At 40.0% G+C, this 13,344-nt stretch overlaps 1 protein-coding gene across 1 annotated transcript in view; it reads right to left on the bottom strand.

Moving 5' to 3' along the window:
* Nucleotides 1-13,059, bottom strand: part of C15H3orf70 (chromosome 15 C3orf70 homolog) — an 86,684-nt gene extending 73,625 nt beyond the window's left edge. Inside the window, exon 1 of the mRNA XM_058556180.1 lies at nt 12,780-13,059. Coding sequence (XP_058412163.1) covers nt 12,780-12,972 — 193 coding nt within the window. The 5' untranslated portion in view covers nt 12,973-13,059. The remainder of the gene's footprint in view (nt 1-12,779) is intronic.
* Nucleotides 13,060-13,344: the final 285 nt, after the last annotated feature.

Genomic DNA, 13,344 nt, shown 5'->3' with positions numbered 1-13,344 from the left:
CAGTGACAAGCCCAAACGCTGGCGAGGATGTGGAGCAACAGGAACTCTCACACACTGATGGTGGGAATGCAAAATGCAGTTTGGCAGTTTCTCACAAAACTAAACATACACACCCCTTGGTACTAACCTGGGCTGCCGAAGCGGAGCACACCGAACTTAACCACTAAGCCACAGGGCGGCTCCTGTTTTTTTTTTTTAATTTCTTAAGATTTTACTTACATATCAAAATGTGCTGGTTTATCCTTAATCACAGAGAATAGACTGGTGGTTGCCAGAGGTAGGGGGTGGGAGATGAGAGAAATGAGTGAAGGTGATCAAAAGGTACAAATTTCCAATTAAAATAAGTCCTGGGGATATAATGTACAGCATGGTTACTATAATTAATAATACTGTATTCTACACAGTAGCCCCCCCTTATCTGTGGTTTCATTTCCCAAGGTTTCAGTTAGCTGAGGTCACCCACGGTCTGAAAATATTAAATGGAAAATTTCAGAAATAAACAATTCATAAGTTTTAAATTGCACAGTGTCCTGAGTAGCATGATGAAATCTCATGATGTCCCACTCCATCCCACCCAGGACATGAATCATCCCTTTGTCCAGCATATCCACGCTATAAAGCTACCCACCCTATAGTCACTTAGTAGCAATCTCAGTTATCAGATCGACTGTCGTGGTGTTACAGTGCTTGTCTTCAAGTATCCCTTATTTTACTTGATAATGGCGCCAAAGCACAAGAGTAGTGATGCTGGCAATTCGGATATGCCAAAGAGAAGCCAGAAAGTGCTTCCTTTAAGTGAAAGGGTGTAAGTTCTCACCTTAATAAGGACAGAAAAATAAATCATATGCTGAGGTTGCTAAGATTTACAGTAACTTTTATTACAGTATACTGTTATAATTATTGTATTATTGTTGTTAATCTCTTGCTGTGCCTAATTTATAAATTAAACTTTATCATAGGCATGCATGCATAGGAAAAAACATAGTATATATAGGTTTCAGTACTATCCGGGGTTTCAGGCATCTACTGGAGTTTTGGAATGTATCCCCCACAGATAAGGGTGGACTACTGTATTCAAAGTTGCCAGAGTAAATCATAGAAGTTCGCATCACACACACACAAAACATTGTAACTGTGTGGTGATGGATGTTACCTAGACATTGTGGTAATCATTTCACAACATATACAAATATCAAATAATTATGTTGTACATCTGAAACTAATTTAATGTTCAACGTCAATTATACCTCAATAAAAAAAATAAAATAAAAACTGTGCGGGCCGGCCCGGTGGCACAAGCAGTTAAGCGCGCACACTCCACTTCAGGGGCCCGGGGTTCACGGGTTCGGATCCCGGGCGCGCACTTGTCAAGCCATGCTGTGGCGGCGTCCCATATACAATGGAGGAAGATGGGCATGGATGTTAGCCCAGGGCCAGTCTTCCTCAGCAAAAAGAGGAGGATTGGCAGATGTTAGCTCAGGGCCAATCTTCCTCACAAAAAAAAAAAAAAACTGTGATACATCCACATAATGCAATATTATTTGGCACTACAAAGAAATGAGGCATCAAGCCATGAAAAGACATGAAGGAACCTTAAATGCACATTAGTAAGTGAAAGAAGCAATCTAAAAAGGCTACATTCCAGTTATATGACATTCTAGAAACAGCACAACTATGAAGACTTTAAAAAGATCAGCAGTTTCCAGGGGTGGTGTGGAGGGGAGAGGAATCGGCAGAGCACAGAGGATTTTTAAGGCAGTGAAAATAATCTGTATGATATTATAATGATGGATATATGTCATTATACATTTGTCCAAATCCATAGAATGTACAATACCAAGAGTGAACCCTAAGGTAAACTACAGACTTTAAATGATTACAATATGTCAATGTTGGTTCATCCTTGCTAAAAAAAAATGTACCATTCTGGTGAATGATGTTGATAATAGGGGAGGCTATTTATGTGTGGGGGTAAAATACATGGGAAATCTCTGTACCTTCCTCTCAATTTTGTTGAAAACCTAAAACTGCTCTAAAAAAATAAAGTCTTAAAAAAAAAAGATAAAAGACATTTCACCAAAGAGAATATATAAATGGCAAATAAGCACATGAATGGTAGCCATTAGGTAAATGCAAATTAAAATTAAAATGATTTAGCAGTACACACCTATCAGAGTGGCTAAAATAAAAATACACCACCACCAAACGCTGCCAAGAATATGGTGAAGAAACCGGATCGCTCATACACTGCTGGTGGGAATGTAAAATGGTACAGTACCTATGGAAAACAGTTTAGTGGTTTCTTAAAAAATTAAATATGCAACTAGTACACTACCCGTCAACTGCACCCCTGGGCATTTATCCCAGAGAAATGAAAACTTTTGTTCACACAAAAACCATACACAAATGTTTATGGCAGGTTTATTTGTAATAACTGAAAAAACCCAGATGTCCTTCAATGGGTAAATAGTTAAACTGTGGTACATGTATACCACGGAATACTACTCAGCAATAAAAAGAAACAAACTATTGATACACTCAACAACCTCGATGAATCTCCAGAGAGTTATGCTGAGTGAAAAAAGCCAATCCCAAACAATCTTACATACTGTATGATTCCATTTATGTAACATTCTGGAAGTGACAAAATTATAGAAATGGAAAACAGATTAGTGATTGCCAGAGATTAATGAGGAGTTGAGGCAGGAAGGAAACTGAGTGTGGCTATAAAAGGGCACCATGAGGTATCCTTGCAATGACAGAAATGTTCTTTATTTTGACTGTATCAATGTCAACTTCCTGGTTGTGAAATTGTACTACAGTTTTGCATGATACTCCTACTGGGAAATTGGACAAAGCATACATGAGATCTCTGTATTAATTCTCACAACTGCATGTAAATCTACAGATTACCTCAAAATAAAAAGTTTAATTTAAAAAGGATGAAAAAAGTAAACCTGAAATTGATCAGAATCAGAAATAAATGAACCTAACTGATAATAACTATACAGAAAAAAAATAATTCAAGAAACTTTTGACACAGTGCTCTGACTATATATCCTTTCTAAGATATAGTCTACAGACCAAAACATGCAAAGAATCTTGAACCTTATTCATCAGTTTGTTGTTGGCAGTGGTACTTACGTAATAATTCCCAAACTATCTTGTGTGTAGTTGAGGAATGGAAAATGAGTACACTTTATGATGCACTGGAAACCAAGGTTTTTACCCACAGAGAAGGGAGGTACAAATATAGAATGGGGAAAGGTGATGGACACACACACACACACACTCACACACGCATGCACATACAAATTTCCTAAATCTGTCCACTGAAAGGGCCTAAATGCAGTAACATCTCAGTAGAAATAAGCACACTGAAAGCCCAGATAATAGTTTCCATACCATTCTTCACTAAAAGGAACCTGGGCTCCTTGGAAAAAGAGCTGATTTCTGGTCTAGGGTTCAGAAATTACTAGGTAAGCCTGGAACATGTTGTTCCAGAGAGCAGGGAAGTGCTCAAAAAATGACAGGAACATGTCAAAAGGACACAGGAGCCAGCCCAAAGGGGCTCTCACTAGCCAAATTTAAGACAATTTGAGCATCAAAAAGAATTATGATACTTAATTATAACATGTTCAAAAAAATAATCAAGTTGTCTACAGTAATACCTAAAAAAGAAGGGATGCAGGTAGAGAAGAGAAACCTCATTTTTAAATAAGAATGCCAGCAAATGGTAGAAGGAATGACAATTAGAAAATCACTATTTTGCAACCACCAATGTAATAAGCGATTCATGCAAGAATCTTCAGTCAATACTAAAATCACTGGGTTAAACTTTGTCGGGAACAGGATATTCACTCAGTGTCAAAGTATCACCCCACAGATTACCTGTTAAAAACAAAAAATAATTTAAACAAAGTAAAATAACAAAGGGGAAAGGGCATCTTTATAATGGACAGATTTGGCAGTTATCACCTAGCATTAGCAATAGTGGAACAACCTGACATTACACGTCTCCTCATGGGATGCTACAAGAAGGATACAATATCACCTATGTATAACTCAACAAAGACGTTTAACCTAAATCTAATCATTATGAAACAATTAGGCAATTTTAAAATATGAGACATTCTATAGACGGTTAACCTGGACTCTTCAAAAATTTCAAGGTCATCCTCAAAAAAGTGTGATTACTCCAGAATGATTAAAGGAGACTAAAGTGATATCATAATGAAAAGTGATGTATTTGTCTTGATTGGCAGCAATAAAAGTCATTTTTTGACAACTAAGGAAACTTTTTATTACATGGTATTACTGAATCAGTGTAAATTATCTTAGGAGTGATTAGTATCGTCATTATACAGGAAAATGTCCTCATTCTTAAGAAAGGCGTGCTGAAACATTTAGGTGTGAAGTGTCATGATGTCTATAACTTACTTTTAAATGTTTAGGAAAAAGTAAGTGTGTGTGTGTACACGTGTGCAAGAGTAAGTGCATGTGCCTGTGTGTGTAGACAGCAAGAGATAATAAAGCAAATGAGCCTAACAGAATTTTCCAGGAAATACCAAATTATTACCTACTCTTAGTGTTTTTATTTCACCAAAGGTTTGTTAAAATGAGATACACAGGAAGAAATACATCTATATTACACCAAAACATCCAGTTTTAAATGGACAAATAAGCAGTAGGAAGTTCAAGAATTCGTCCTGAATAGACTGTTTTGGGGCATTGTGCAGACAGAGCTGGAGGGATTTATTATACATTGTTGGCACTCTGTATATTACAGTTTTTGGCAGTGTGCTTACAGAATACTGTTCAATATCAGAAAATTCAAGAACCAACAATAAGAACAGGAGAAACACAAAACAAAAATTCTGTGAATTTGAGTAAAGTAACTTGCAAAGAACAAAATTAAGTCTACTTTGTCCAGCATTCTAGCAGCTCTATTACCTAGCACTTTTGTCATTTTTCTATACAAAATCAGTATTCCAAATGATGGCCAAGTATTACCACAGGAGCCTGACAAGACTTCTAAATCATTAAAGTTAACTATGCTCAGTTCCACTTGAACATGATGTAAGTTTTGTAATCTTGTGATCCTTTGAAACCTGTTGACCCATATTTGATATATATGATAGCTCTCTATTAACTGGTATATCTGATTAACCAGAACTATCCGTTGCTTAACAATGGTGGAAAACAGCATGGAGTAGGGGAGCAGGAGTTGGAGCACAACATAACATTTCATGATAAAAAGTAGATATTTATCACAGAGTAACTATTACAAAATAGACCTTCCAACAAAGGTGGGCAATAAAAAACTCAACAATTTCTAAATGTAATATTCAAAATGTATATTTTTACCATCTTTGTGGTTTCTGAATGTTTAACTGAACAAATGGTCACAAAGTGAATTCCAGATTAACCAGGACATTTGTGGAAGGGGGAAGCAGTTGGAGTTGGGGACTTTTGACAATCATCACACTACGACGCTGGTACTATTATTATTCCCATATTGAAAGTGAGGAAACTGAAAGAGAGGTTAAGTAACTTCTCCCAAACCACATAACTAGTGAGTGGGCCCAGCCAGGATTCAAACACAAAGTCCAACCCCAGAGCCCAACACAGGATGACTACAGCATCCAGTATTTCCACTGTCTGCTTGCTTGTTTGAGGAGGGGCTGATGCCACCCTTCATTGAATACCTGCACTGAGGGCTTTGCTTGTGTCATTTCATCTTCACAACAACACTTTGAAGCAGGATTTTTATTCCTATTTTTCAGAAGAGCACACTGAAGCTGAGAGAAATTGAGTAACCTGTCCAAAGTCACATTGCCAATAAAGGGAAGAACCAGGATTCAAACCCAGGTGTGTCTGACTCCACGGCCTTGTCCTTTCCAGGACTACCCTCTGCCTTTCACATTCTGTGTATACATCTTTTCTTATTTTTCAAGAAAGCAAGTCTTCTACTAAACAACTTTTGGTTGTTAAACGTGTGTTCCTATATTTGTCTGGAATTAATAACACAATTTCTCTGAAAATATTCTTTGCTGTAATTAATGAGATTCCACAATATGAGAGAACAAACAAACCAAGTCAGGGGTTTATAATGTAGGAAATTATCACAGAAAGGCCCTCAAAAGCTATCTGGTTCAAATCCCCAAGTTCAACAGGGTCGGAAGCCAGTAATAATTAATGGCAGGTATACAAATCTAACCAAAAAAAGGGCTTGCACCAGTTAGGGATCAGTTGAGGCTATGACATGACTGAAGCTTCATATAACACAAACACATTATTAAATGTTTTTTAAAAGCACGATTCTAAAGAGTTTGCAACCACTGCAAAAACATTCATATTGCATATAATTGCCCTTCTCTTAAAATCAGAAACCATTCTCATTTTACTTATTTACTTAATTCCTATTTGTTCCAAAAAGAATTTTAAACACCTGAAATCATCCTCATTGTACCTTGTGAGGAACCAAGAAACCCAGAGCCCTGTAGCCATTGGTCTGTAAGACTCTGATGTACATTTATCATATGGGGCCAGAGCTCCTATGTGTCACCTGCGGCAAGTCTCCGAATCTAAAACAGGAGGATAACAACAGTACCTACTGCATAAGGTTGCTGTGAGGTTTAAATGAGCTGACACATGCAGAAGACTACAACTGTGCCTGCATAGAAGCATCAGTGTGTTATCTGTTACTGCTGAAGATGACGTATGTCCACGATGGAAGCACCACTCAGACGGAAAAGCACCCACCAGCTTTCTCTCTCTCTGAACAGCTTGGAGGAAACTCACTCAGAACTTGACCCCACACTTGTCCTCTTAACATCTCTATCCTGTCCCTTCAACTACCAGTCATGGTAAGAACCCTCATTCTTAGAAAAATCTTCAGTTGACGACTCCACCCACACTACCACTCCATTTTTTTTTTTTTTTCTCACAGTCAAACTTCTTGAATATATTTTCAGTAGCTACTGTTATTGATATGACTGAGATGTCCCTTAGGAAAACCAGCTGGCATTACCCTGGGGAAGTCAGAACTTGATTCCGTCCCAGAGTTGCACAGAAGCAGGAAAACAGAACAAATAAAATACCACAGAAATCACAATGTTAATATACTAACGGAGAGAAGTCTATTTGCCCTAAGGTCCTGACAGTTAAATTCTCTAATCAGCTCCTTCTCTCCCTATGGGAAATCTATCAATAGGAAGCCAAACTATAACCAAATGTTTGCTGGGATAGTCCAGTATTAGGGACCAGGCATTTCAGCCTCTAGGCAGTGTACCACCTTCTCTGAACAGTCCTGAAAAAAACACTTCCAAATTCTGCCTTTCCAACTCCCAATTTTCTATATTTCCATGCTGCCCATCCACCTTCTGCTGTGACAGCCTTTCTTTAGATATGTTAATATCATCTATTAGATTACATCAAGTGCCACTCTTCCTGCTTTCAACCTGAAAAAGACATCTTTTAAGATGTCTTCTGCAGAAAAACGGAGCTCATCTGTTTGTGATTTTATTAAGTCAGCTCTGAGTTCTGCTGGTGGCACCTACCGCATACCACGTACACTCCCCCATTCCCACCCACCCTGTCACCTTCTCATCACTTTTGCTTCCTTAACCCTTAACTTGGATTTCATTCTCCACCACATCCAGTGACCTCTTTACAGTTCTCCTTCTTCTGTATTTCACTATTGCAGTTGATACAATTTGCCAACCATTTCTTTAAAACTTTCCCCATCACTGGCTTTAACAGAGCCAAAAAATCTCCGTTGATTTTGCTCATTAATTTTAAATTACTCTATAGTACCTAGGGTGGTTAAGATTCCAGGTCCTAGAATCAGACAGACCTGGATCCAAATCCAGGCTCTATTCCTTACTAGCATGTGCCCATGGGAAAGTTACTTCTCTAAGCCCTTTTCCTCAACTGTAAAATGGACATAACGACATAATTGGCTATTAAGTGCTAGCATAATAAGCTTACTCTGGCACAAAGTAATCACTCAATAAATATTACTTATTATCTCTGTGTCCTAATTCTCAGCTCCTGGCATTCTATTCTCTTTCTACCTTGAACAGTTCACTGTCTCAAACAGCTTTGACTAATACTGCAATTAAGTACATGCCTGAAGTTACTGTTGCAGGATTAAACCTTTCACCCTCTTCTTTAGCAATAAAGAAAACCACTACTTGTATATTCCACCAATATCTAAGAAATAGCCTGCTGAAAACTGATTTCATCTTTGTACTCGTTCTTAAAACACTCATTTCCCTTGGCTCTGCAATACCATTATTTCCAGACTTTTCTTATCTGTCCATCTCTTCTTAGACTCCACTGCCAGCTCATCCTCCTATACCCAGACTCTAAACGTCATTGTTCTAAAGGGAAAGCCTAAGGGTTTTCTTCATTTCTCATACTATGGTCTCTCCCCTTGGAGATCTCATGCTTCATCAGCACCACAACCGCAATCTATAAATAAGTAAATGACTTCCATATTAGGTGTCTGGTGCAGACCTCTCCTCTGAGTTCTAGATCCCTATATCCAACTGCCTACTGACATCACCATGCAACGACAAGGCAGCTTAAACTCAATAGATCCCAAACTGGATTCATGGTCTTCCTGGATTCACAATCCATGATCAACTAAACCTAGTTCTTCTCCGATATTTTGTTGCTGTTAGTGAATGAATGGCACCACCACCCATCCAAGTTGCACAATGCAGAAGTCTAGAAGTTATCCTTTATAACCTTCCTCTTCCTCTCCCTCCAAATCTAATCTATTCCAACTTCTATTATATGGATATTGCTGCAAGAATTTCAATCTATTTTTTATAATAATACCAAAATAATCTCCCTTGCTGGCTTCATTCCTCTACTCCCATGTTATCACTGTGATGCCAAGATCTCTACCAACTCAAAACTCCACACTTCCCCACCTTTCCTGTTCATACCTCCCTCACATCTCAACAATCTAATTTCTTATTCCTTCTAAATACTTTGTCTACTCCAGCCACAAAAATCTGCTTTACAATATCTTCATACGATTTATTCTTTCCTATCCCTCTTCACTAGCCAAGCCATGTCTTTTTCTCTCTCAAAACTCCTCTTGGAATCCTTTACTTATTAATTCAACCCAATATCACTCCTTACTGGGAAAAAAATAAAGTTACAGATTCAGGGCCATAGTTTATTCAGCCCCATAATCTATCTTTTGACAGTGACACCAACAGAACATATTATAGTTTCCCTCCCAGACACAGTCCTCAATATCTGTCATTACCCAATACACTAATTATTTCCTTTAATAATACATCAATCACTGCATCTATGAATATATATGTTCTATATGTCTTTTATGAACATGTATGTATTTTTAGCCTTTCTATTTTATAAGGTTATGAATTTCACAAGTTTAACATCAACCATATAAAGCTGAATAAAAGCTGAATATAAAGCTTCCTTTGCCTGTTCTGGTAGCATCAAGATAGTCCTCTCGTCCTAGCATTTTCTGATTTGGTGAACAAGCAGATAGTTTTCTCACCCATATCACTTGTGATTTTAAGAGAATACAAAAATAAACACAGCACGAATCATACCCTTATCCTCGGCTTAAAGGGCATGATCCAGCTGTACTCATATTTGTATTCCTAATTTCCATAATAATATCTCATAAAGAGAAGGTGCTCAGTAAACATTCAACAGAATTAAAGGAATTCTGCTTAGGACTGACGCTGTAATGTTCATGAACGCCAAAAAGAAAGCAGGACTTCTCAAATACGTTAACTCTGCTTCTTTTCAAGAAAAATTATATTTCGGCTAAAAAAGGGTAGATACAATTGATGCCCAGTATACGTGAGGAGACTATAACACAGCACCTTGCTGCTCTAAATGAAATGAAGCTCCTCCTGAATGTGATCACTGAATCGCTGCCAGCATAGGATGCCTGGAGACCCAGAGAGCTGCCAAAGACTAGAAAAGAGCAAATACATGTAGATCTGATTTTTTAAAAAAACAGAAAGCATCGCCAACAATAATCCAGTATACTTGACAGCAATCTTTTTCTAAATTCAGATTTTAAAAACAGCTTCTAATCACTTAGAAAAGAAAGTGGTAAGCATTTGTGGAACCAACTGGAGTTATACCAGACTAATTTCCTTTCTTTTTTTAAGAGCGTGTTTATAGATAGATCATACATAAAAAGCAGTAAAAGTAGTGTGTCGGTAGGATTTCAACAAGGTATTGGACCCGGTTCTCATTATACCTATATGGATAAGATAAGTATAAGATGGATAACAGTACAATTAGGTGGCTAGGTAATTGTATGAACGACCATAACAACAAGTGCCCATTAACGGCCTGCTATCAACCTGAAGGGCCGATCTACCGGCAAGCTTCAGGACTCCATCTGTAGCCTCCTGTTCAACAATTTTATCAATAACTTGACTGAAGACGCAGAAGGTTACTATACTACTGTTGGTACCCAATATGCAGTTAACATGAAACCAGAAGACTCACAATATATATTATGAAAGAGCCAGGATCTAAAAACACAATGATAAACCAGAAAATTGGGCTAATTCTAATAAAATGAAATTTAATAGGGAAAAACATCTAAGGGATCGATCAGTACCTGTGTCCAAAACTACATCTATAACTGTGAGACGGGCAAGCGCTGTGACTTAATTGCCACATATGTAAAACAAACAAACAAACAAAAGGGCTTTGTGGCTTTAGTTGACTGCAAGTTTAGTTCAATCTGACAGCAGCAAGCTCACTATGATGCAGATATCAGAAAAGCTCATGTGACGCTGGCTGCAGCAGTAGTAGCATCTCAAACATGGGTGACAGCAGTCCTGCTCAACTCTGGACTGATCAGACTACAAATGGGATATTATGTACCCTTCCAGGGCCCACAGTCTTCAAAGGATCATAACCATATTGGCACAAGTTCAGAATAGAACAACCAGAATGCTTAGGAGCCTGGACATTATTCCATAAAAGGAAAGGCAGAAGGGAATAGAGATTTATAAATAGAATAAAACAATGTCTTGAAAGGAAAATGATGGCTACCTTCATTCAGTCATTCAACAAACATAAATTCCAAACCTATTTCAGGCCAGACATTGTGACAGTGGCTGGGGATACAGACAGAAGATAGTCTATGTCCATGAGAAATTCATACGTATATCTGAAGAGTTGAAACAGCCATGATCTAAAAAAGGATTAGATTGTTCTATAAGATTTCATGAGGCTGGAACAGGACCAATGCAAAGAAATTAGAAAGTAATCGATTTCAGCTCCACATAAGGAAGAGTATTATCAAAGCCGTCTAATGAAGGAAGAAGCTGCCCGAGAAGACTGCAAGGCTCCCATCAGTAATGGTGTACTTAGAAGGGAGATGCTGAAATAAGATAGGCAGTGAACTGGACCATCTTTAATGTTCCTCACATTCTACACTATGATTCCACACTTCCTCAGGAAATGGACTCTCACCAGATTCACCCCACTGTCTACTTCAGCATCTCAGGTTTCCTGCAGTTGCCACTTCCAACTTTGTACTCTGTCCCCTACTGAAGTGACGCCTTATAATTGGGAATGAATCTGAGCTCAACAGGAATAATGAGATATAGGAAGAAACTGACCCATCAGCACAAGGAATACAAAAAATCAATACTGTTCCACGTGCCTTGTATTTGAAAAGAAAATGTAAAAATTCTCTATCCTTTAAATCATAAATTCAACTTAAAAATTCTCTATCCTTTAAATCATAAATTCAACTTAAAATATTCCACTATGTTCAATTAATGTAAATAAGGATTTATTACGTACTGCATCTCTTGTTGGTAGCCATTTTTTCCTAACCAACAAGGAAAAAATTTTAACTTAAGATCACTTCGAGAATTTGTTCTAAATAACCTTATAATAGAGGGTTTTGGAGTGTTTATGTGGCAACTAAGTTTAGAATATATGTCTAAAAAGAAATTATTCATCAGATATAGCAGGCCAAATAGCATGAACTGATCAAATTGTAGTATTCTCATTAAATGGCTACTTAAATTTAATCCATTTTAAAAACCATAGGCAGGATAAACATAGAGAAAAGGCCCAGACCGTTTAGTTCTGGCTTTCATAAATTGGTTTAAGATTATTTAAGCTTACTTTCATTGATTTTATTTTGTAATTTTAAAACAGTCTTATATATCGGGTCTCTATGCTGCAGCTGGGTATGTAAGGAGTTCACCCTTCCAAACTGTTAATATTAACTTCTTAGAAGCAGTCCCTCACACTTGAGCGCTTTCTCACTCTGGATACAATAAATGGGCCACGATTCGATTTCCAGGGACTCTTTCCTTTAAATAGCAGCCCAGAAAGACAAAAGTGAGACAGAAAGAGGAGCATCTGTAACTACCAGCCCTGAAGGAAAGGCTTCCCCTCTGGTTGTCGTCAACTCTGACGGCTGTCTACCATTTCTCAACACACTGCCGTCTCGGTTAAAAAAAGAAAAAAAAAAATCATAGATCCCAGTTTTCCCGGGACGGGGAGATCCCCTTCTGTAGAAGTGGCTAAGGCTCCCCGTGGGATTTCATCTCGTTGCCAAGGCAGCGCCAACCCGAGCCGTCCGGCGGCGCGAGGGCAGCTCCCGCCGGCGGTCGAGCAGCCCTGGCCCAGCCCGGAGGCCCCGCGGCCGCAGAGTTCCAGCCGCGACCCCAGACGGCTCCGCGGGCGCCCCGGGACCGCGGCAGAAGGCGGGGAGACGCGGCACGACTTACAGTGACACCATCCTAGGTGACAGCACCAGTGCAGCTTGAAGCACTTGCCATGGCTGTGCGTGGCACAGATGGAGAGCCCGTCGCACGGCTGGAAGTCGGGTCTGCGGGCAGCGCAACTCCGCGCCAGGGCCTGAGCCTCGTCCACTTTCTCGCTCTTCCAACCCCGCTCGGGCGCCGGCGCCGCCGCACTCATCTCCTCTCCCTCCGCGGAGCCGACACCGGGAGACCGGGAGAAGCAGCGTCTGGGCGGGCAGGAAGCCGAGCCGGCTGCAGACGCGGGAGGGCGCGGCGCGGGCCGGGAGTCACGCCAGCGCGCGGCGGTGGCGGTGGCGGTGGCGGTGGCGGTGGCGGGAGCGCCGCGGTGCCAGGCTCGCGGAGGAGCCGCCCCGGGCGCTGCGACCGGGGGCTGGGCCTGCCGCCGCCCCCCTCCCTCTCTCCCGCCCTCCGCCGCTGCGCGCGCCGCGCCCCCACGCGCACACGCACGCGCACACGCGCGCGCCGGCCAGCCCCGGCCGACGCCGCGCGTCCTTCGGCAAACCCCGCCTCTTCACAGCCAGCCTGCGGG

The sequence above is a fragment of the Diceros bicornis genome, chromosome 15 (genome assembly GCF_020826845.1).
Source record: "Diceros bicornis minor isolate mBicDic1 chromosome 15, mDicBic1.mat.cur, whole genome shotgun sequence".
Classification (NCBI taxonomy): domain Eukaryota; kingdom Metazoa; phylum Chordata; class Mammalia; order Perissodactyla; family Rhinocerotidae; genus Diceros; species Diceros bicornis.
This window is presented reverse-complemented; position numbering and strand designations above follow the sequence as displayed.